Source organism: Citrus clementina, unplaced genomic scaffold (assembly GCF_000493195.1).
Source record: "Citrus clementina cultivar Clemenules unplaced genomic scaffold, Citrus_clementina_v1.0 scaffold_1, whole genome shotgun sequence".
Classification (NCBI taxonomy): Eukaryota; Viridiplantae; Streptophyta; class Magnoliopsida; order Sapindales; family Rutaceae; genus Citrus; species Citrus x clementina.
Genome location: NW_006263303.1, coordinates 23772975 through 23798294, shown reverse-complemented (window position 1 = coordinate 23798294; position 25320 = coordinate 23772975). Strand labels below are relative to the sequence as shown.

Here is a 25320-nt window from a genome sequence, read left to right as displayed (position 1 = left end):
CTGCAAAAGTAACACCCAACGAATTAGTCTAGCTTTTGCATCTTTCTTTGTGAGAAGATATTTAAGAGCAGCATGATCTGTGAATATAATTATTTTACAACCAATGAGATAAGATCGAAATTTTTCCAATGCAAACACTACTGCTAGCATTTCTTTTTCAGTAGTTGAATAGTTCAACTGTGCATCATTCAATGTCATACTAGCATAGTAAATAACATGAGGAATTCGATCAACTCTTTGTCCTAAAACTGCTCCTACTGCATAATCAGATGCATCACACATAAGCTCAAATGGTAAGCTCCAGTTTGGGGCCTGAATGATGGGTGATGATGTCAACAATTGCTTTAATTTTTCAAAAGCCATAAGACATGAATCATTAAAGATAAAAGGTACATCCTTGGCAAGTAAATTACATAAGGGTCTAGAAACTTTGCTAAAATCTTTAATGAAACGTCTATAAAAACCAGCATGTCCAAGGAAAGATCTTACTTCTCTGACTGTTTTAGGTGGAGGAAGATTAGAAATGAGATCCACTTTGGCTTTGTCAACCTCAATACCTTTGCTCGAAATGATGTGACCGAGAACAATACCTTGTTTTACCATAAAATGGCACTTCTCCCAATTCAAGACTAAGTTCTTCTCGATACATCTCTGTAGAACTAGCGTTAGATGATGTAAACATTGATCAAACGAGTCACCAAAGACAGAAAAATCATCCATAAAGACTTCAAGGAATCGTTCAACCATATCAGAAAAAATGCTCAACATGCATCGTTGGAATGTAGCAGGTGCATTACATAATCCAAATGGCATTCTCCTATATGCAAAAGTGCCAAAAGGGCAAGTGAAAGTAGTTTTCTCCTGATCTTTTGGTGCTATGGGAATCTGATTATATCCTGAGTAGCCATCTAGAAAGCAATAAAATTCGTGGCCTGCTAATCTATCAAGCATTTGATCGATAAATGGTAAAGGAAAATGGTCTTTACGTGTGACAGAATTCAACTTTCTATAATCAATGCATACACGCCATCCTGTAGTTACTCTAGTTGGTATCAATTCATTATCAGCATTGGTAACTACTGTGACTCCTGACTTTTTGGGGACAACTTGTACAGGACTGACCCATGAACTATCAGAAATTGGGTAAATGATACCTGCATCTAATAGCTTAAGGACTTCAGTTCTAACAACTTCTTTCATGTTAGGATTTAACCGACGTTGCATCTCCCTAGTAGTTTTAGCATTTTCATCAAGGTGAATGTAATGCATGCAGTCTACTGGGTTTATACCTTTTATGTCTGCTATGGTCCATCCTAATGCCCCTTTGTGCTTTTTTAAAACATCTAACAACTTACCTTTTTGTTCGTCGTTTAGGGATGATGAAATGATTACCGGTAGAGTGCTTTCTTCTCCCAAAAACGCATATTCCAATGTGTTGGGTAATGGTTTGAGCTCGAGTTTCGGTGGTGATTCTGATGATGGGATGAGTTTCTTCTCTAATGATGCTAGTTGTTCAACTCTTGACTTCCATTTATTAGTGTCCATGTATGGTGCTGAGTCAAGTAGAGCGTTGACCTCATCAACCGATCTGTCAATATCAAAATCCAAACCAAAGTGAGTTAAACATGTTTGTAAAGGGTCATCACTAAGGTTTGAAAGAAAAGTATCGTCAACTAATGCTTCAATTAAATCCACATCAACAATTCCATCATCTGCACTGTGAGGTTGTTTGGCAATGTTGAAAATGTTTAGCTCCATAGTCATGTTGCCGAAGGACAATTGCATATTTCCGGTCCTACATTGAATATGAGCATCTGCAGTTGCCAAGAAAGGTCGACCTAGAATAATGGGGATGTGCTTCCTTGAGTCCTGTATTGGTTGAGTGTCAATTACAATGAAATCAACAGGAAAATAAAACTTGTCTACCTGGATAAGCACGTCCTCCACAATACCACGAGGTATTTTCGTGGACCGATCTGCAAGCTGTAACACCACTGGAGTTGGGTGTAATTCTCCCAGTCCAAGTTTCACAAATACTGAATAAGGCAACAAATTTACACTAGCTCCTAAATCCAACAACGCATTCTCAATTGTGTGGTTCCCTATACTACATGAGATAGTGGGGGAGCCTGGGTCTTTGCATTTTAGAGGAATTTTATGTTGGAGTATAGAACTAACGTTTTCTGTTAAAAATGCCTTCTTTTGAACATGCATATTTCTCTTTTTAGTACAAAGGTCTTTAAGAAACTTGGCATAAGATGGAACTTGCTTTATAGCATCAAGTAAAGGGATGTTAACACTTACCTGTTTGAAGATTTCGAGAATCTCACCTGTGGATTTTCCCTTCTTTCCTTTCACTAACCTCTGAGGAAATGGAGCTTTGGGAACGTATTCTCGTGGGTTGGTTTCTTCTTTTTCCTCCGGTGGTGAGTCCTCAGCATTTACAGGTACAATTTGATTTTCTTTTGTCACCGGCATCTCCACTTTATTGTCGACTTCCTTTCCTTTTCGCAAGGTCATGACTGCTTTGACCTCTCCATGCTGTTGTGGTGAACTGGTACTTGCTTCATGCACTCCTTTAGGATTAGGCACTGGTTGACTTGGAAACTTGCCTTTCTCAACAGTCATTGCCAAGGTCTGAACTGAAGAAGCAAGCTGTCCCACCATCTTCTCGAGGCTTGAAACTGATTGGGCTTGTGAATTGAAGCCCGCTCTCAACTCATTTCGTAGTCCATCAATGGTGCGATTCTGTTGCTCAATCGTGGAGTGAGTAACATTCTTGAAATTCTGGAATGCATCCTCCCATGGTCTGGGTTGAGAGTAGTTCTGGTTCTGATTGTATGGTCTGAATGGTGGCTGAGAGGCTTGAGGAACTTGAGGAATTTGTGGAGCTGGAGCTGCTGGTCCATTCTGTTGGAATCCTTGAGACCATGAAAAATTGGGGTGGTCTCTCCATCCAGGGTTATATGTGTTGGAGTATGGGTTGTAATTAGATGGCTTTCTCATTACACCTATGGCATTGGCTTGATCGGAGTATGAGTCATGGTCATGTGGTTCTGTTGATTTAGCAGTCGATAACGATGCTATTTGTCGAGCAAGACCTTCAACCATCTCCTTGACTTCTTTGATTCCCGAAGTTGACTCGCCAATTTGAACCTCATTTACTCCCTTAATTCTTCTAGTATTCCTGAGTGATCGACTCCGTTGTTGGGAATTATCCGCTTGTCGCTGGAAGAATTCCCAAATCTCTGTTGCGCTTTTTGACATTAGCTCTCCTCCACTTGTTGCCATTAGCCATTCTTGCACATTTGGTAGTAATCCCTCCAAAAAGTATTGGCATTGGTGCCATTTCTCGTACCCATGATGTGGACACTTCAAGAGTAGCCCATTGAATCGCTCCCATGTTTCGAAAAACTGCTCGTCCTCTCTTTGTGTAAACTCTGAAATTTCCCTGCGAATAGAATTGGTTTTATGCACTGGGAAATATTTATTTAGAAATTTTGTAACCATTTGTTCCCATGATGCAATGCTATTAGCAGGCAAAGTATTTAACCATGAACGAGCTCTATCCTTTAAAGAAAATGGGAATAATCTGAGTTTAACATCATCGTCTGAAAAATTTTCATATTTAAAAGTTTGACAAATGGTATGAAAATCATTCAGATGATTATATGGGTCCTCATTTTCTAAGCCATAGAATGTGGGGAGACAATTTAGCACACTAGGTTTTAGTTCAAAGCTCCTAGCAGCTACATTTGGGTATCTAATACATGATGTGCTCAAATTAGCTAAGGGACTAAAATAGTCCTTAAATGGCCTCTCCTGTGGTGCTTGTAAATCCATTCCAAATTTATTTTTAATGTGCTTTTGTGTGCGAAGTGTTTTTTCTAATTCAAGGTCTATAGGTTCAAGATTAGGTAATAATGACCTACGACCATGCATGCAAAACAAATAAAATAAAAATAAAAATGGGAACAAAACAAATAAAAATAAAGAAGAGGGAGAAATTACGATACTAACCTTATTGCGCTATTACAACCTTTCTATAAAAATACACAAAAATAAATAAGTGAAATAAATTAACTAAAAATTAAATTAATAAAATAAACAAAAATTACAAAAAAAAAATAAATTGAAAATTAAATTACAGAATTTTAAAGAAGAGAAAAAGAAAAGAAATACTAACCTTTAAATGTAGATTTACTCTTTTTTTTTTTTAATAAGAAAAAAAAAATACAAGAAAACAAATAAAAGAAATTATTCACAAAAATTAATTCTATGAATTAAAATTACTTACCTCCCCGGCAACGGCGCCAAAAACTTGTTGTGCAAATTTTAATGTACTCGCAAGCGCACGAATCTATTGTAGTATAGATCAATGGTGACGAGTGTCGATCCCACGAGGAGGTGGATTTTAATTGTGTATAGAATTAATTTTGCAAATGGTTGATTGGGTCTGTGGTGGAAATGATTTGGAATATGTTAAAACTTAAATTAAAATGGCGAGAATAAATGCTGAAATTGGAATTGAAATGGCAAGAATAAATTGAAGAGAAATGTATTGAAATGACGTACTTGGGTATCTGGATCCGTATCAACATGCATCATGGGCTAAATAATCCGTATTAATGCCAATTAAATCATGATGGGGGAATCCACACATCATGAACCACGCTCTAATCAATATGGTGCTAAGGGCTTATCGTGCCAAATAATAATAACCTTATACTAGAGAGCCGGTGTAACCAAGGCGGTATCTAGACAAGATCAGTATTATTTGTCGACGATAAGTCAAATCATCCACAAAAACTAGAGGGGAAAAGAAAATAAATTTACCAAATAAAGCCCATGACACATGTTGAGACTTCACCTTCAACCCAAGCTTGAAAGGAAATTAGCTACTCATAATTGAACTAGGGGCAAAATGGGAATTTATTAAAATACAAAGAAAATACAAGATGGAGAAGGAATTACAGAAAATGGATCCCAAAAATGGATTCAGAGATATCAAATTAGGGGGGAGAGGCCCCTTTTTATAGATACATGGAGTAAATCATGGCCATCGGATTAAAAACAGTTTGGACGCTCAGGATTGCGCCACGTCATCAGTCAACAGTCCACGGTTTGACCACGCGGATGAACAGTAACACGGTTTGACCCGACTTTGAACAGTAACGCGGTTTGACCCGGATGAACAGTAACGCGGTTTGGTTGAAAATAATCTTGTGTGATGCATGCACCGTACGCGAGATTTTTCGTCCACTGATATGCTGCCACGTCACCATCAACAGTACATAAGAATTTTAGTCCAATAGGATCGTGACACCTCATCAGTCAATGCCACATCATCGGTCAATGCCACGTCATCGATCCGTCTATGTGAACAGTGTCGTGAACAGTAACGTAGACAGTACCGTATACGTGAATAGTACCGTACATGTGAATAGTGCCATTTTTCCTTTTATGTCCCTCCTAAGGTTTTCGACCGTCCTGAGTTCAAAAGTGATGTCCGTTTTGCCGTCTGATCTCTCCTTTATTGTGAAATGACTATAATGCCCCTAAAATACATAAAATACTTAATTAAAATAACACACGCGTAATTACATCACAAGAATGTTAAATACATAAAAGTAAGAGTTGTTAGTAAGACTTGAAATGTAAAATGATGGTTTTCTCCTTTATAAATATGCATTTTCTAACACTCAACATATATTCTATTGACAAGAAACAAAAAATTAAATTACAGAACACACCTGGAGAGATGATGAACTTTTTACTCTTCAATCTGGAATTGAAGGTCGTGTAATTGTGTAATACATGAAGGTCATGTAATCGTGCAATACATGAAGGTCGTGTAATCGTGCACAACCTTGAATCTTATATAACCTTACACGACCAAATCGTGTGTTACATGATAAAATTATAATCAGCACAATCCATTAATTTTTCACAATTTGCATGCAGCAAAACAACTAAAAATTTATTTTCGAACATGTTATGAGAGACCCGCAACTAATTAATCTATTTTTTCAATATAAAACCCTAACTTTTTATTTTTTTTTCCTAAATATCAACAAGAAAATTAATTACAGGGAATTACTTGCCTCAACTAGTTACATTTTGACCATTTTACAGTAAAGGATCAGCTCTCGTCGGCGATTATGTAGCGATGAACTAGGCTTCTCTTTCTCAGTTGTGGCAGCTTCCCCTTCTCAAGCTCAATTTGCTTGTGTTGAAGTTCGATTTAGCATGTATGGAGAATGAATGTTTGTTTTGGTAGAGGTGATGTCGGTGAGCGAATTGCAGAGGTGATGCTGGTTGATATTCGATTTAGCATGTATGAGAATGGATGATGAGTGTTTGTTTGTTTGAGTAAAGGTAATGGAGGGAATTGCAGCAGATATGAGTGTTTGTTTGGAGTTAATTGTAGCATGTACACCTTCATACTTCAAAAATTATCTCAATACCCTGAAATTTGATTTTGCCAAAATTTTCATCAATACCCTTTAAAAGCTTATAGGAAATTACTAAGCTATCTTCATTTTAAAACATTTCAATTCAACAGACAGTACCTCTCCCCCCTCTACTCAAGCAAACAAACACTCATATCTGCTGCAATTCCCTTAATTACCTTTACTCAAACAAACAAACACTCAGCCTCCATTCTCATACATGCTAAATCAAATATCAACCAGCATCACCTCTGTAATTCGCTCACTAGCATCACCTCTACTCAAACAAACATTCATTCTCCATACATGTTAAATCGAACTTCAACACGAGCAAACTTCAACACTTTGATCACTGTAAATGGTGTTCTTATGTGTATAACATTACATTAATTTTCTATAGTTGATATTTTTTTCTTAATTAATTTCATGGATTAATTATATGCAGGCATTCCTCATGTATGCTTGTATGCTTGGGCAGAGGAAGAAAACACTTTGAAGATCAAAAAAAGCTTTTTAAATGGCTGTAATATGTTTAATTGCGATATTCATTAGCGTATCATATCCAAATATTGAAAAATTTGTGCACTGATAACTTTGTTTATGTTAGCCTATATGGCTATAAATATTGATTTTGATGATAACAAACCACATGTATTTATTAAGCAAAGATTTATGAATTGTGCTTTTATAATAAGAAAATGATGTTATGGAATTAAAGCATTTTGGACTAAAATGAAAGTAATTTCAAAATCTTTGATATTGTTTTGAATTTCGGATTTGGACCTATTTGAAACTATTTAAATATTTTTGGGCCATTCTAAAATTTCACAAAGTTTGGGCAAAATCATAATTTCAAAAAGTTTTGGGATTAACGAAGCATTACTTAGAAATTCTGAAATTAGACCTATTTGTAAATTTTTATAACGTTTTGGGTCATACTACAGTTTTATAAAGTTTGGGGTCAAACTAAAAATTTAGGAAAAATTTCACTGTAGCAGGTTACTGTAGCAAGCGGCTTACCGGATATAAAAACTGAAAAACCGGATACGGGGCAGTAAGCATCCAAAACGCAAACGGCTTACCGGATTTCGTAACCGGCAAGCCGGATAGGCAAAATTCAAAATTTTGACTTAACAGTAACATAAATCTGGCTTACCGGATTCCATAAACGGCAAACCGGATACGCCCAGAATGTGAGTAACGGCTAGTTTTTGAGCTCAAACTATAATAACTCAAATCCAACTCATTTTGAAGCTCTCCCAACAAGCAAAAACAAAAAGCACACGTGATATCTTGAGCCTTCAAACTTGCGAAATACAAATACTGAATCATTTCTTGTTCTTCATTTTTTAATATCTACTTATTGAGTGAGTTTCATTGTAACCTTCATTTATTCATCTCAATTGTAAGAGTTTGAGTGTGTGAGACACTTGAGTGAAGATATTAGGAGATAATCTCTTTGTTGTAAAGGTTTGTTGACACCTCGAAGTCAATTGTAATCGTTGAAGCCTTGGAAAGGCTTGGATAGTGAAATCCTCAAGCTTGGATCGCTTGGAGGTGTGGACGTAGGCGGGGATTGCCGAACCACGTAAAAATTCGTGTGTTTGTTTATCTTCTCTCTTACTCTTTAATTATTGTGCTTTTCTTGAACTTATTGCTTTCAATTTTTATTAAGACATTAGATTGCTTGTTGTGTGGATTTGCTAAGATAATTTTTAAATTTTCAATTCACCCCCCTCTTGGGTTGCACACTTATATTTCAATTTATTTATACTAATTAATCTAATCATTTCTCAAACTGTCGGATTGCAAATTTAGTTTTTTTGCTGCAATTTATGAACACACGATTTGGTAGTGTAAGGTCCTGTAAGGTCATGTAACATATGATTCAAGGTCGTGTAATACATGACCCTCAGTCGTATATGACATGACTTTGTGTATTATTACGCGATCTTGAATCATGTATTACGAGTCTTTCACGACTTTCAGTTGTATATTACACAACCTTCATGTACTACACAACTTTATGTATTACATGACTTTATATATTACGCGATTACACGACCTCCATGAATTACACGACCTTAAAATTACACGACTTTTTCATTAATCATTAGATTAATTTAGTTCTTTAAAGACTTAATTTGTGCTAATAATTTATATTTGCTGCTATGCAGAAAATGTCAACGAAAATTATTGAAAAAAAGAAGTGAAATTAAATTGGAATCTAAATAAATTCCACATCATCATTAGTTTGAATTGTAACTGATGGCATACGATCAGATGTCTTAAGCTTGAACTTCATTGTGATTTCAAATTCCGAAGCATCTATATCAATAACTTGAGCTATCTTCTCCACCAATTCGGCATATGTTGTTGATCGTGGTATCATTATCCCTTTAGCCTTGGAACCTTTGAACTTATACTCGTTATTTTGCTCAATTCATTCACCATTGAAGAGAATAGACACACGTACCAAAACCATATCTGATGATACAATAAAAACAATAATATCAAATTTCATATACAAGTAACTACACGACCTACACGACCTACATGACTACATTACTTACATGACTAACACGACTTACATGACCTACACGACTTACATGGCTATATTACTTACACGACCTACATAACTAATTACATGACATACACAATATCAAAAAGAATGCACGGCGTGAAACATTTTTGCCATAAATAAATTATATTGCTGAAAAAAATAATTAAACAATCTACGTTGTCATACATTTCTACATATAAGAAAAAAATGGTGAAAATAAAACATTATAATGTGAGGAAAATTTCTAAATTTTCCTAAAAATTAAATAAACTTAAAACCCAACAACATTAACATATCTTATTGGGTTGTTTAATGAGCAATGCACCTCATTTCAGTTAAATAAAGAGTGGGTGTTAAAGAAATGAATATATAATTGTATTTGTGTAAGAAGTTATGAGAGATTTTGAGAGATTCTAGGAGATTTTGAGAGAATTTCGGCCACAAGAAGAGATTTGGGTGAAGACAATGAAGTTGAGTGAATTTGATGCATTCATTAAAGGCATTTCAGACTTTACTCACATTTGTTAGGGTATCCATGAAAATAAAAAAAGGAGGGGGTATTTAAATAATTTTGAAACTATTAAAGGGTATTTAATTCAAAACCTCGTTTGTTTGCTTGAGTAGAGGGGGAGAGGTGACATGGATTTGTCCGTGGTATACCCCAAAAATAGGGTATTTATCTAAAAACATCCCCATGCTCAAAAATTCCTTGTATATGCCTTTTTTAATATGCAGTTACAAAATTACCCTAATGAAAAACCTAAATCAACTAAACTACCACAATTAATCGTGTAACAAAATCCCTAATTTTTTCTCATGAGCAGCGTCTCCTTCAGCCATTTCTTCTGGATTTCTCCTCCTCCATTTTACAAATCCCTACCATTTTATAACAATTCTTCTACACTCTCGCCGAAACGCAGCTTCTGTGCAAACCAGTAGTTGCAATTTCCCTACTCTCCTTCAGCGTCTCCTCCTCCATTTTACAAATCCCTGCCATTTTACAACAACTCTTCTACACTCTAGTTGAAACGCGGCAAAACAAGTAAAACGACGCCGCTTCTCTGCAAACCAGTAGTTGCAATTCCCCCACTCTCCTTCAGCGTCTCCTCCTGCAGATAACTTTTAGAAAGTCAAATTTTTTGTTTTAATGTAAAATAAAATTTGAAAGTTTCAAAGCTCAAGTTATTGATTTTCCTGGAAAAAAACCATTTGCAGCTGGTATTGAAATGTGTACAAAGTCTTGTGCCAAAAGCTTAATGTCTCTAACTACTCAGTCCAATAGACAGTATAATCTAAAGATGTCGTGTTGTTGTATTGTTACACTGAGTTTGATTGCAATTAGAATCATAATTATCATAAATATTTTGTTGTTGTTGCGGCTGTTATTATTCAATTTGAGTTTATGAGAGATAAATAAATGAGTTTAATTCTTTTTTAGTATATGTCTGATGTTATATTGAATTTAACTTAATGTTATTTTTTCTGTTGGTATTAGATGCTCATTACGAGATAAAGAAGTTGAATGTAAAGAAAAGGCTGCAGAAATAAGGGATCTAAAGGAGAAAGTAGTGAGAGTTAGCAGTTTGGCTAGACAACTTGAGTCGCAGAAGGGTGAACTAATTCATCAGTTGAAGTTGCAGGTTAGTGCATTTGACAATTATGTCTTCATTCCATGTTTTGCTTTAAAAACAAATCTGGGTGGTGAATACCAATAAAAATCACTTATGTTGATTTGCAAGTAACATCTACACAAAGATGCCTATGCACGATAGACTGTCATGCTGAATTACGTGAAGATCCAATTAATTTGTTTATATTTTTTTATTGATTTTGTTTAATTAATTGTATTATACTATGTGTAGTCTATGGTTGTGATTTGCAGCTTAATTTCTTTTTTTTAGTTGTTATTATAATCTAGCCTCCAATGCAGTTGTGTAAAGAATTTCTTTACCTGACTTTTACCCTGGAGTCGTGTAAAGAATTCTCCAATGCAGTTGTGTAAAGCATTTATTTACCTGACTTTTACCCTGGAGTCGTGTAAAGAATTCTCCAATGCAGTTGTGTAAAGAATTTCTTTACCTGACTTTTACCTTGGAGTCGTGTAAAGAATTCTCCAATGCAGTTGTGTAAAGCATTTATTTACCTGACTTTTACCCTAGGGTCATGTAAAGAATTCTTTACACGACTGTTGTGTGAAGAATACTTTACTCGACAGTAGTCGGTTATGAACACTTTACTCCACTATATTCGCATAATTAGTTCTTTACTCGACTGTAGTTTGTAAAAAATTCTTCACTGGACACGCGTCGGGTATGAACACTTTATTTCCAATGTTACAAAGAATCTATGGTTTATATAGTAGACTATAGATCAATGCATGTTTTACTCGACTGTAGTCGTGCAACGAATGATTTACTCGACTGGTATGTCGTGTAATTTTTATGATTTGTTTAAAATATATTATTATACAACTTTTCAATCATTTTATATATTGATTGATAATTTTTTTTGTATTTATGCAGATGGAACCGAAGATCAAGGAATCTGAATACTTCAAAGCAAAGATTTCAAACTGATCATCACTACAGGCAGTGAAGGACATTAGAGATAAACTCTCTGAGGCGCAGAAAAATATTTTCAGGCGTTCTTGTTTTGGTCAATTTTTGGATGTGAAAGAGTTAAAGTTTTCTGCTCAGTTACTCCACAACATATTATTGAGAGAAGTGAAATCAGATGAAAATGCAATGTGGTTTAGGATCGGACGAAAAAATATTCGATTTTCATTGGAGGAGTTTGCCTTGGTGACAGGCTTAGATTGCAGTCCATCGTATGAGCCCGATACTGAAAATAATGATGATGATTACACAATAGTTGATGAGTTCCTAGATGGAAATTGTGCAATCACAACACAAGAACTTCGTACAAAGTTCTTGCAGGCTAAGTCAAATGATGACATGAAAATGGTCAAGCTAGCCATGTTGTATTTTGTTGAGTCCGTGTTACTTGGAAATGAGAATAGAAATCATATAAATGAAACTAATGTACTCCTGTGGACAATTTTACCGAGTTTAATGAATTTCCCTAGGGACGCATTTCTTTCAAGATGACCATTGATAGTTTGAGAAAAAGGCGTTGCAGAGCGTGTGGCGAAGCCTAAGAAGAAGTCGACTGCGGATTCTAAATACAAGGGAGCAACGTATAGTGTGCATGGTTTCCCCCATGCTTTTATGGTAACAAAACTAAACTAATTTATTAATCGCTTATTGAGTATCATCTTTCTATTTAGAATTTACCAATTTTTTTGCTGAAAATAAATTGTGTCATTGATTATACAGGTGTGGGCATATGAAGCTGTTTCCGTCATCGGTGATAAATGTGCAAAGCGTTATGGTGATTTATTTCCAAGGATTTTGAGATGGAAATCAACAAAGCCTAAAGAGTTTGAAGAGATTCAAATGAAGGTATTGAATAAAAAAGCCTCCAGGATGGTTTTCATAGAAAAATTACATGTTACTGGAGATGTCGAGACAAATAAGCATTACATGAGCTATTTTAGTGAAGATGAGTGGCTTCAAGAGATCGGTAAAGAGAATGATAATGCTATTGAGTCAGATAGTCATCCAGAAGAAAATCCTTCACATGAAGATAATGAATCACATGATAGTGAGTTAAATAGTTTTGATGGTTTTCCTGATTATAGTGATTCAGATGGTGCACCCACCTCCAGTGGTCCAAGAACATTGCCTCCAGAACATTTAAATGAATCAGTATCAATACCAGCTGAGGTCACAAAAAAAAAAGGTAAGTCACTGTTCTATTAAACTATGCTGTAAATTATGCTATAAATTGTTTACTTATTTATGCATATCTGTTATGAAGGGAGTAAGTAACAAAATACTACGATACTAACTTATTTATTATCCAATAAGTTCATTACTTAGTAAACAAAATACTAAGTTGCAGCCTATTTATGAGCATCGACTTTAGAACTTTTGATTTGATTGCTTTGTTGTTGTAATATTTGTTTCATTTTCTATTTAGTCAAATGATTTTAGTTTATGGTTATTTTTATTTCTCAATCCTCAAAAATATATATTTGCTTCAATATTTTTGCTACACTACTTCATTTTCTACTGTATACGACCACAATCGGGTAATAAATACTTCACTCGACTGTGGTCGTGTAATGGATACCTTACACAACTGTACACGACTACATCAAGGCTAATATAATATTTTGAAATTTTTTATACATGTCAGGGTGGTCCATCTCGACATGCCTCCCGTGCGTTTGATGGTTCTATTCTCGAGGAGAAGGTTAATCATCTTGGTTGTCGCATTCAAAACATTGAAGAAAATATTGCCAAGTTGGAAAATACCATGAAGAATATGGACACAAAGATTGATAACATTGAGGGGAAAATCGATCATATTAACGTGATCGACAATAAATTGAGTAGGCTTATTCAGTTACTTGAGGAGTCTTCAACCTCATAACCTCAGGGGGTTGATTTTAAGGTTTGATATATAAAAGTATTAATATTTTTCATTTAGTATATATGTTTATTTAATTAGCTAACAATTTGGTTGTTATGTCTATAGCCTATAAACGATCCCATGGACGTCGCATCAGGTCAGTCACTTATGCAACAATCTTTGGAGACGCTTGTCAATATTTGTAGTACAGAAAGGGCTACAGACATGATGACGCCAGATGATTCTCATGGTACAGAGGGGGATCCTATTATCATCTCAACGCAAGAAAAAGATTATAGATTGGTGTACAATTTACGGAAGAGAAAGGATATGAAAACTTCCACTTATTTACGGATACCGTACACTAATCCTTTAAAGAAGCCGCGAGAGACGACAGATGTTGAGGTGCACCCTCAAGAGACAAAGAGCTTCGAAGTGTGTCCCCTTATACTCCAAGAGGAGTTATTGGAGCTGCAGCGATGGATGGACATACAAAATGATAAAAAAGAGCCGCGAGTTATCTCATATTATGATATTAATTTTTTTTGAACTCCAGATAATTATATTGTATGTTTATTTAATAGTTTTGCTAATTTTATAATCGATTATATGCAGTAAGCTCATCGATTCAGAATGGACAAGCTAGTGCCATTATGGACAGTAATTTTCTGGTATAGTCATTTTTCTGTAGCCTACTCCTTAACTTCTTAGAATAATAACAGCTAATATATTATTGTTAAATTTTCTAGAATAATTTGAGGGACAGACACAAAGTGTATCTGGGAGACCCAGATAGGGTGTGTGAAAAGGATTGTTATTGCATTGATTATGCTAATGGTGCAAAATTGGACTGTCACTCCTTGGAAAAATGTTTCCACTGTAAGTTTCACATTGTATGCTTAGTTTTTTAAATCATATGCACTGCAAGTAGATAAACACAGTTACCGCATTTCGTAGATATATTTGCTGTTACCTGTTAAGAATATTGTCTGTATTTCGTAGGTGTATTTGCCAATATTCATGAATGATCATTGGGTTCTCGGTGTGGTCGATATACTTGGGGGCAAGATTTCTATTTATGACTCCATGATAGATTTAACAAATGATTCAGTTTTGGTAAGACAATTGCTGCCTGTTGCAGACATGATACCTCTAGTACTTCAAAAGATATCATATCACGAAACAAATCCAGACTGTAGTGAGGTTATTTCGAAAATTCCTTGGCCCATCGTGCGAGTGCGTGACATCCCGCAACAAAAATCAGGGTATGTACTATATATATAATGTGTTTTGAACATAATAATAAGAATGATGATTTTTAACAACTGATTTATATGAATTTTTTTAGTGGTGACTGTGGAGCATTTTTGTTACGGTACTTGGAGGTCCTAGCCCATGAACTTGATGTCAATTCATACTGCCAACAAGATCATGTTACACAATTTCGACAAGCCTTGGCTGTAAAATTATTTGGCCATAGGTAATGGAAAACAACTTTGTAGTGTGATTTTTTGGACTATGAGATGCAATAATTATGATGAGGATGTTGTTGATATTTGATGTCATTAAAGACAATTGACAATATTAATATATTTTATTTCTTTGTTAATTATATTAATGATAGATAAGATAGTTTGTACAATCTATGTGATATAACATGATTGCCATATATGCACAAGGAATACACTGTAAGAAAATACACGACTGCAGTCGGGTATTTAGAAATAAACATGACAAGCTTTCTGTGACAAAATACTCGACTGCAGTCGGGTATTTACATAGATACACGACTGCAGTCGGGTATTTAGAAATAAACATGACAAGCTCTCTGTGACAAAATACTCGACTGCAGTCGGGTATTTGCACAAATACACGACTGTAGTCGGGTATTTGCACAGATACACGACTGCAGTCGGGTATTTATAATGAAATGTGGATCTGTCTGCCTATTTACACGACTGACGTCCTGTAATTGATAGTTTACACGACAATAGTTGTGTAACTTGCTAAAATACACAACTATAGTTCTGTAAACAATCAGATGATATATTTAATAAAATATAACTGTAATTTTTGTACTAACAGAATGCAAAGTGTCATAACAACTACTATATCTTTCAAACTTGCACGATTGTTGTCGTGTAAATTCATACATACATGACAGAAGTCGTGTAAGTTGCAAAAATACATGAATCAGTAAATAATCAAAGGACATATTTCTTCTTAAAAAAATGTTTAGATCTCATACCAATTGGAACATTTTACATATATACATAATTATAGTATGTAAGTTTATACGTACACGCTAGTAGTCGTGTACCTTATTAACACACACGACTATAGTGCAATAATAGTAAAATGATATATATAGTGAAAAATATATATTTTTTGAATCAATAGAATGATAAGGTGTCATAATAATTGAATTTTTTTTTGCATATTTTCACGACTACAGTCGTGTAAATACATACATACACGACTGCTGTCACACGACTGCTGTCGTGTATGTCGGGTGCAGAAAAAAAATTTTGACAACAACTTCAGGTTTTAACGAATGTAGTTATAAAATCTATCAAATAACAGTCATATGATGCAAATGTAATGAAAATATGAGTTGCTTGAGTGTTTATCACAAACCAAACAAAACCCTAAAAATAATATAATGTCAACAAATTGAATAGATAGCCCAAAATAAAAAATAAAAAGTTTCAAATACCTTATTCATAGGATGAATAATACACCCAGCTGCAAACAAAAATCTTAGTGCATTAGCTGTTTGTGAGTGATTTTGAGTGTAGTGTGAGTTTTGTTGTGTGGAGTTAAAGAGTGTTGTGAGTTGTGTGTGTTTTATATATTTTTTTACGGACATTTTAGACAATGTACCACATAAAAAGACATATTCAGATAATTTTCAAACATGAGGTATATTTAACTAAATACCCTACTTTTAAGGCATATTTAATTAAAAACCCCAAGAGGTGTTATGCGTTGAGTTACAATGTTTTAAAATGATGATAGTTTAATAATTTTTTATCAACTTTTAAAGTGTATTGATGAAAATTTTGGCAAAATCATATTTTAAGGAATTGAGATAATTTTTGAAGAATGTACCTGCTGCAATTAACTCTTAAATACTTAATAATGTAATTATTTAAATAAATCTTATTATTTTAATTTTTCTTCGAATTTTGGGCCGCAGCATATATTTCTTTCTATTTCCAATGCAGCGCCGTTCCGATCGAATGAAATAGGAAGAGCGCAACAACAAATCAAATATCAAAAGCGATCTGAAGAAGAAGAAAGTAACCCAAAATCACGAGCAAAGAAACCCTTTGATTAACGAAATACTTTATCAATTAATCAACTTTGAACACTAAAATCAAGAATCAGTGAACGATGGGGAAGAGAAAAGATCGAATCCTTGCTGCTATGAGCAACGCCGGCCGTCGCGTAAAACTCGATCTCTCAGCGGAACCCTCTGGTACTCTCTTAATTTTCGATCTCAATTGCGTATGTATATTTTTATTTTCGTTTTATTTGCTGACAAGGGTTTTGTTCTATGTTCTGTTTCTGTTAATTAGAGAGGTGTTTCTGAAAATGGGTTGGTTTAGGAAAATATTGGTACCCAGTGCTCTTTTTTTCCATTTTTACTTTGTCAATTTTGTGTTCGTGTTATGTTTAGGGTTAGGAATTAGGGTTTTGTTTTACGCCCTGTTTATGTTAGTTAGTGGGTAAGATTCGAAAATGGGTTAGTTGAAGATTTTTTTTCTTCCCAAGACAATTAGATTCGAATACATTTTAGTTGAAACACACACACACACACACATAGCCAAAATGAAAGTATTTAGCTGCTTCAAACCAATTCATATAACTCTTTTGCTTTTTCCTTTGATGTTGTAGGAGATTTGGGTGGCTCTGCTGTTCATGATGAAGTAGAAAAGGATACAGAGTTGAAACAACGTGCTGGGTTACCCAATTCACCATCTTCTTCAGGTGGGTTCCGTCAGTTTTCTTCAAAAGGACTACTTTGTAGAGTGGACATGAGGGCTAAACATTATTTTGGTGGAATTGTGGAACTTTATGTGCAAGACATGTTATGTTGTTTGTACCAAGAATTTATTTTCAGAATGTAGGGTGGCCGTGGTCTTGGGAACATTCATATCAGATCAGGTCGGGCCTGTCACTGTGATATTTTGAATGAGTCCCTATCTGATATGCCCTTTTTCGCGGCATCAAAGCTTATTGGAGATTTCTTCGGGAATATGTTTCTATCGGTTCGTATGTCTCTGGCTTTATTTGTTTTATTCCCGCACTGACATATTTATTGATGTGTGACAGGTGACTATGACGAATGCTTCTAAAATGCCCATCTTCATTCAATTTATCATATCTTTTCCATGCCAAAATTTTTCGTTCTTTTTTTCGGCAGCCTTCATTTTCCTTTACGTTAATATTCTTGTGCATCTGTTTGTTTACGTTAATATATTTTTTGTTTGTTGATAAGTGGCTATCACTGGCTTTGAAGGTATTTGACATATTAGTATCTTGTGTTCAGGTCAACAGCAGCAGAATCCTCTGCTATTGCTTGGACAATATAGTGATGATGAAATAGATGAGGAATCAAATGAAAGACTTAAACAAACTGTTGCAGAGAATTCCTTGGCAGACAATGAGAACCCGGTAACAGTTCCATTCTGCAACTGTTATTTACTTTTTCTTCTTTAGACAGTGTTCAGAATATACTGTCTCCTTGACCTGTGTCAAGTTGCTAGTGTTGGTCCTCATGCCTGATTGTTGAACTTTGTTTATGTTACCTGCTAACTGCTTCATACGAACAGGTTAAGGGACCATGTGACGAAAGAAATGAAGAGAAGGATGTTAACACAGGCAAGGACCTTGCTGTTCAGGAGGCCATCCAACAGGATAAAGATGGATATGTCATTTCATCTAATGATTCCCAGAAACCAGTGGTCCCCAGCTCTAGAGAAAGTGATCATACAGACTTGGTTCATTTTCAAACAGAAATGAGTTTATCACAACCAACCTCTGCTGCTGAAACTCCTGCTATACAAGTAATTGGAGATGTGAGTTCAGGTTGGAGGATGGTACTGCATGAAGAGAGTAAACAATATTATTATTGGAATGTTGAAACTGGGGAAACTTCATGGGAAATACCTCAGGTTTTGGCTCAAACAATTGAATTGGCTGCTGATCAGAGAACCAATATTATTGAGGATACACAGTCCACTGCTGTGGCTGAACATGAATGTAATTCAACTATTGCTGTTGCATCAGATTATTATGTAACAGCACCAATCTATGATGGCTCTATAGATGGCAATATGATATCTGAAAGCAAAGATGCACATGAATGCGGTGCTCAAGCAAATGAGAGGTTTGAAGGAAGTAAAGGTGAAGTTATGAAATATGGAAATGGGACTGTTGGTGTGAGCCAAGTTGAATTAAGTGGTACTGGAGGTGTGGCTGATTCTTTCTCTGCTGATGGGAGTTTAATTGGTCCTGGGATGCACATACAGGGTTTGATGAATAATGAAGAAAATATAACAGCATCTGACCTTTCTACCGGTCTTGTGAAACGGTGTGAGGAATTGCTTCAGAAACTGAAATCACTGGAAGGGTAATCCTACCTGATTTACTTTATTTTCTCCTGGTTTTCCATCTCTGTTTTAAGTATTGTAGAATGGATGTTAAATGATTTATATTTATGTTGTTCTAAATCATTTGCTTTTTTCTTTTCCAGATCCAAGGCCCACCTGCAACACCATGACTGGACATCAAAGTATGTTTTGGAAGTTGAGATTAGACTTTCTGATTTTAAGTCACTTTTAGCATGTGGATCATCTATTCTTCCATTTTGGCTGCATTCTGAAAGGCAACTTCAAAGATTGGAAGGTTCTGTTGATGAAGAAATCTATCAAATTGCTAAATCTCAGGTGGATGAAGACATGGCAACACATATTTCTTCCTCTAGAGGAGAGTATAAATCACTTGAATTGGGGCATGAATCTCAAGCAGAAGGGAATGAAAACACTGCAATTTTATCTACTCATGCCATGCCTAAAGTCTCTCCCGAGCATGACTCGTCAGCAATGGCTGAGAAAGATTTATGCAAGGACGACTCTCTCAGAATCACGGTGCATGGTGGTGGAAATGTTGCTTCTTCTGAATCACCCGCTAGACATTTAGAAAGTGATGGAGAGCAAGTTAATGGAACTGTTATTCCTCATGAATCTATTTCTAAGTCTGGATACAATTCGGAGGGAGATGTTGACATGGATGTTGACATGGAAGTTGAAGATAGTGTTCCTGAAGGCAACACACGTATTGGAGAAACATCTAGTGCCAAAGATTTTGCTACGTTGGAGCAACCAGTTCAGCCAAATCCACCTGCAGATCACCCATCCCTGACTTCAGAGGATGTGCCTGTTGTCCCACCTCCTCCAGATGAAGAATGGATTCCCCCACCTCCTCCTGATAATGAACAGGTTCCTCCGCCTCCACCTGATGAGCCGCCTGAGGATTCTTATAATCCAACGACATCTTATGTGGAGAATGTGCAGCATCATCCTTACATGGAGCAGTACAACATACCCTATCCTGATTCTAGTTTTGCATATTATGGGCATACAGTTACTCAAATCCCAGGAGGTAATTTCTATGGACCTGCTGATGGATCTCAAGTTGTACCCCATGCGTCAATTTATTATGGTGCAGTGCCAAACTCATATAATGAAACTGCTTCAGTCATGGTTAACCCTGTCACACCTGTTGCATATTACGGACTTCAAGATGGAGCAATTACTCAAGATTCTGCAGGTAGTAGTATAGAATCTTCTCAGAACAACAGTCAATATGGTCGTGTGAGTGACTCTGCCCTTGCTTCTGATGGAATTGGAACTGTTGATGCTCACTCTGAAGTAGGAGCTACAGTGAAGGAGGATGGTTCTGCTGTTTGTACTGGGGCTGACATGGGATCTCTAGGGGTTCCTAGTACTTCAGTGACTATCCAAGCTGTTGCAACTGTTTCAGAGAAAGAGAGTGTTCCTTCTCTGTCAACAACTGCCGTTGCTTCTGCTGCAGCTGCTGCTACCTCATCATCAGCGGCAAAGGTTCAGTCAAAAGGTAAAGTTTCCAAATTTGTGGTGTTTTTGGATCAATTGATTTTTTTTGTTATATTTACTTCATCTTTATCTTTTAAGACTTTTTAACTTTCCTATGTCTGATGTGTGGCTCTCTTACTGTTCTCTTCGGAAGTTCCATAGATTAATGATATATATCTGCCATACTGGACAGGGAAGGATGGTTGTTTAAATAAAAAAGATTGGCCACTATTTTGAAGGAAGAAAAATATTTTTTGGACTTGAATGAATTTATTAAGTTTCATCTTGCTTTATGGATTTGATTTATAACCTGTTATTGGTTTTGCGGCCTTTTGCTTTTCTCAATAGTTCGAAACAAAAAGCGGACAGTTGCTGTTGCTCCCTCCTTAAGGTCCAACAAGAAAGTCTCCAGTCTAGTAGACAAGGTATTCTCTTTGCCTCGATCGTTTGCTATAATTCGAGAATCAGTATCTTCATAGTGAATTTTCATGTTCAGTTCTCTGAAATAATTAATGGTTGTATGTAATTTCTATCAGTGGAAAGCAGCCAAAGAGGAGTTGAATGAGAATGAGGAAGATGAACCTGAAAATGCTTATGAGATTTTAGAGAGGAAGCGCCAAAGGGAAATAGAGGTTTGTAGAGTGACTGCTTTGGTTACAGATTCCTGTGTGTTTGATGCTTTTTTGGTGCCTTACATTTCTTTTTCCTGCAGGAATGGCGTGCTCAGCAAATTGCCAGTGGAGAAGCCAAAGATAATGCTAATTTTCAGCCCTTGGGTGGTGATTGGTAAGTAATCATATATTCTATGTATATTATAAAAGTTCCATATGTTGTGGGCTATCGTGAAATTAGGCCAAACACTAATCCAAGTTCATGAAATAGATGTCAAGGGTGGTACAAAAAGTTGCAAAGTTTTTTTTTTCATGGCTTTCATATAAATTCTTTCTATTGCCATTTCTTTTTTGTCCAATTTTCTTGTCTTTGCGTTTGTATAATCAGAAAGTTTTTGGTTTTTATTTTTTACCATCCAATTTCGAAGAATTACTTTCATCAGCTGGGAAATATCAAAAGACAAATAAAGGGTTTTGTCTATTCTGTCCAAAAAAAGAGGGGAATGGGCATTTGCTTGAAGTGGTTTCCAAATAACGGTTTTACGTCTTTGTGCGCGCATGGAACCTTTTATTATATATCGACGAAAATCCGATTGTTCCAAATAATGGGGCAGACTTTTTCTCATGATTTATGACGGCTCTTGCCTGTTCTGTTTAATGTCTGATTTAAACTTAATTGTTCTGTCTTCAGGCTTACTGGGATGAATCATCGAAGCAGATTTATTATGGAAATACAATCACTTCCAAGACCACATGGACAAGACCAACAAAATAAGCAATCGTTGGATTTTTAAGTCGCTTTCATTTTTAGGCTGTAATGAGTTTACTATTTATTATTAGTGTTTCTTTGGGTTTATACCTTTTCTTTTCAGGTCATTGTATATTTTACTTATCTGGGAGCCATATCATAGAGTTAACTACTTAACTCATATGGTCTTATCACCCCGTTTTTTGTTTTTTTTTTGGTGCTATGGCAGAACCCCAACAAAAAGAAAAAGGAATTAATTAATAAATCCGTCTTAACATTGCAAACTGGTTGCAGCAGATGCTACTATCAAGGAGTAAAGATTGCAACGAAAGATAAAGTGAACCTGTTAAGCTTAATTTATTAGTAGGCAACTCAACTCCAAGGGTAAATTTTACTTGTGGAAACTTACTCTCATCGAGTAATAAAGAATACACCACCGGAAACTAAATCTATAACCTGAATAAGTTTCCAAAATTTTTGCTGCTGCAAAATATTATCTCATCTTCTTCGACTATCCCGGTACTTCTCCTCACCTTCTTTATCCTTTAGGAAGCCTAGAAAAGCAAGAAAGCCAAAAAGGAAGAATCCGCCTGACCAGTTGCCACCACCGCCTCCACCACCGCCTCCGCCACCATCGTCATCCCGGGGTGGAAATCCAGTCCCGCCATCATCAAGTTTTGGAGACTTCTCATTTGCTGCAATTCAATTAATTGTTAAACAATTTTTGTAAAATAGTTCCCTTCCCGTATCGAAAAGAAAACAAGTCACAGAGACTTCTCATTTGCTGCAATTCAATTAATTGTTAAACAATTTTTGTAAAATAGTTCCCTTCCCGTATCGAAAAGAAAACAAGTCACAGAAGCACTCATGTACCATGTTACAGTCAAAGGAAGCAGCATAAAAACCATAAATTAATCTCTATTATTTGAAGAAAGTTCAGATAAGCAGCAGATATCACGAAAAACAATAAAATTGCTACACAATAAAGGTGATAACTATATCCAGTTTACTCCTTGAGGACAATGATTGACACTGAGAATTGTTCAGAAGGAAGAGCAACTCAAAAATATACAACAATGCTAAGCATTTTGCTCCACATAAAATAACAAGCTTCTCCATAGCCACCTTAATCCACTATGTTATATAAATGTGGTCACTGGTGCTACACTATGAAACTTTTATATTAGCAATAAATGGAATTGGCTATTACCGGGTGCATTGGTGATCGTTGTTGTTGGTGCCTCGCGTGTGACTGTCTGAGTCTGCCCTTGCTGCAAAATGATAAGTAAGATCAAGAACTCAGCAATAACCTTTTCCTTGCAATGACTATTACAAAAATAAAGGAAGAATGCCCATGACTATTACAAAAATAAAGGAAGAATGCCCATGACTATTACAAAAATAAAGGAAGAATGCCCATGTGTGCATAAATGTACATAGATAAAAACACACATACGTTCATACGTATGATTCAAATCTCAGGGCTAAAGTCAGTAAGAAAGTCTACTACAAAAGATTGTACAGCACAATTAGCTGTATTACTGATAATGAATTATAACCAAGAGAATGAAATATAGCCAGCACTCAGCAGGAAATTAAGAATGAACTTACTGAAGAAGAAGCACATATAAAAGAACCAGAAAGTGCTCTTCTTCTTCTATCAATAGGTTGTAACTGCAAGCCAAGCCCAACTGGACCTGGAGCCGAAAGCTTAAGTTGCAAGCAAGTTCCACTGGAAGGCTGAAATTCCATGGAAGATCTTGCTGGACGACATTCAGAAAGCCTATTTTGCTCCTTGCACCAGTTTCTTGTTTTTGCTGTATTCAAGTGTATCATAAGTTAATGGTAATTCTAACATTAAAAAGAAAAAAATAAAATCTTGTCCAGCAAGAACAATAATTTACTATAACATACGCCGCACTCAAATGAAAACTTATTTTAACACCTCATGGAGATGCTCCTGTCTTCCATCGTTGGCATACCACAAAAAGCTAATATATAAACATAGTAGTCCCAAATCAAATCAAGGTCCAAAACATGATCTTTTTTGTCTTCTTGATATCTCTCATCCTAAATTAATATTTTTGTGACGCAGAAAGCAGGGGGAACAAAAAGCTTTGAAAATACACTTCAAGACAAAAGGTTGCATAAAGCTGGAGTTATCAGCAGTAGTTGACTTGGTTTTATGATACTTGGTCACATTCAATCATGGACACCAACCTGAGCAAGGTTGCACGGATTTACTCCTCAAATGTTATTAAGACTTTATTAAAAATCATGAATGCTTCCATAATTTCCCTTTTTAACAGTGCTCGCTATATCGTGTTAATAGAAAGAGAATCAAACAAGTAACCATGACATAATACACCAAATAAATGAACCTCACACATGTTTATTTGTCAACAAACCCCAGGCTCATATGTGTTAATAGTTAATGACTCTAAGAAAGCTAACTAACTTGTACACATTTCCTCTAAAAGTTATCCACTGATTTAGAAGGCAGAATCTAATTTGCAAGAGCGACAATTGAAAAAAATTTGTATACAGATATACCAACGAACACAATTATATATATGTCTTCCCACGAACTAATTATAGGAATATATTCATACCTGGTATCAACACAGGCGATGTAGAAATACCAATTGCACTTGATACTGGCATCTTGACTGTGAGGAGAAAATCACCTGCAAACGTAGCTGCTTGTATTAGAACTTAATTTCAAAACCAATGTTATTGGTTTATCAGACAAAAACTAATTCCTTCAATCATAAATTGTCAATCAAATAAACCCAAATTAACGTATTCTTCCCGCAGAAAGTCTACTATTTGAATTTATAACTTTTTAGCTGAAATGAGAAAAATAAATGAAAACAAAAATACCCATCTTCATCAGATCCTTAATTTCCTCAAATAACTGTAATTATTCTTCGTATAAACAAACATGATTATGTGCAATTGAAAAAAACAAAAACCCTAGCTTTTTCACCTCAAGCAGTGCAGGAATGATTTAAAAGAAACTGAAAGATGAGTTTCTTTCCTTTCTCTTTTTGTTGGATTAGACGAAAGGGGAAACCTAGATATTGAAAACAAAAATTGATAAATTTTACAATCACTTTCTCGCGTTTTCTAGGAGACCAAACGGGTTAAAACGAACACAGAACGAATAATCGTCAAGTGAAAAAGTTCGCACCTTTGAGAATTATCGACCCCAGTATAGCAGTACATAAACGGAATAAAAGAGATTTTGCTAAGATTATCGAATTTTTGTAATTTATCGCCAACTAGGCGATGGCGGTGAGGTGACTGGTGGGTGATGACGATTGAAACGCGGTCGTTTCGACTTTCG

General features: G+C 35.6%; 2 protein-coding genes and 1 non-coding gene across 6 annotated transcripts; 2 read left to right on the top strand and 1 right to left on the bottom strand.

The window, feature by feature from the left end:
* Nucleotides 1-3355: 3355 nt before the first annotated feature.
* LOC112095955 lies at nt 3356-3459 on the top strand. Its single transcript, XR_002904115.1, has one exon. It is a non-coding gene; the product is annotated as a small nucleolar RNA R71 (small nucleolar RNA).
* Nucleotides 3460-16689: 13230 nt separating this feature from the next.
* Nucleotides 16690-22079, top strand: LOC18055464 (formin-binding protein 4). Its single transcript, XM_024177897.1, has 10 exons — nt 16690-16972; nt 17392-17484; nt 18047-18171; nt 18330-19129; nt 19253-20634; nt 20961-21037; nt 21149-21244; nt 21325-21398; nt 21517-21523; nt 21915-22079. The coding sequence occupies exons 1-10, from the start codon at nt 16888-16890 to the stop codon at nt 21996-21998; spliced, it is 2823 nt and encodes a 940-aa protein (XP_024033665.1). The 5' UTR covers nt 16690-16887; the 3' UTR covers nt 21999-22079.
* A 149-nt stretch (nt 22080-22228) lies between these two features.
* LOC18055463 lies at nt 22229-25320 on the bottom strand. Of its 4 annotated transcripts, XM_024192418.1 has the most exons (6): nt 25165-25320; nt 24961-25047; nt 24584-24658; nt 23583-23788; nt 23182-23242; nt 22229-22666 (listed from the first exon to the last, which is right to left on the bottom strand). In XM_024192418.1, the coding sequence occupies exons 3-6, from the start codon at nt 24633-24635 to the stop codon at nt 22470-22472; spliced, it is 516 nt and encodes a 171-aa protein (XP_024048186.1). In that variant the 5' UTR covers nt 24636-24658; nt 24961-25047; nt 25165-25320; the 3' UTR covers nt 22229-22469. The 4 variants fall into 4 exon arrangements, with proteins under 4 accessions (XP_024048186.1, XP_006452659.1, XP_006452660.1 ...); XM_006452596.2 differs by lacking the exon at nt 24961-25047 and having other exon boundaries at nt 25165-25319; XM_006452597.2 differs by lacking the exon at nt 25165-25320 and having other exon boundaries at nt 24961-25155.

Bases quoted from the DNA above. Each gene is read 5' to 3' on its own strand.
- LOC18055464 (XM_024177897.1), top strand. From the start codon at position 16,888: ATGGGGAAGAGAAAAGATCGAATCCTTGCTGCTATGAGCAACGCCGGC. The intron at 18,172-18,329 runs GTAACAGTTCCA...TCATACGAACAG, and splicing joins TGGCAGACAATGAGAACCCG to GTTAAGGGACCATGTGACGA. The intron at 19,130-19,252 runs GTAATCCTACCT...TTTCTTTTCCAG, and splicing joins AAACTGAAATCACTGGAAGG to ATCCAAGGCCCACCTGCAAC.
- LOC18055463 (XM_024192418.1), bottom strand. From the start codon at position 24,635: ATGCCAGTATCAAGTGCAATTGGTATTTCTACATCGCCTGTGTTGATA. The intron at 23,789-24,583 runs GTATGAATATAT...ACTTGAATACAG, and splicing joins ATCGCCTGTGTTGATACCAG to CAAAAACAAGAAACTGGTGC. The intron at 23,243-23,582 runs GTAAGTTCATTC...ATCATTTTGCAG, and splicing joins TTATATGTGCTTCTTCTTCA to CAAGGGCAGACTCAGACAGT.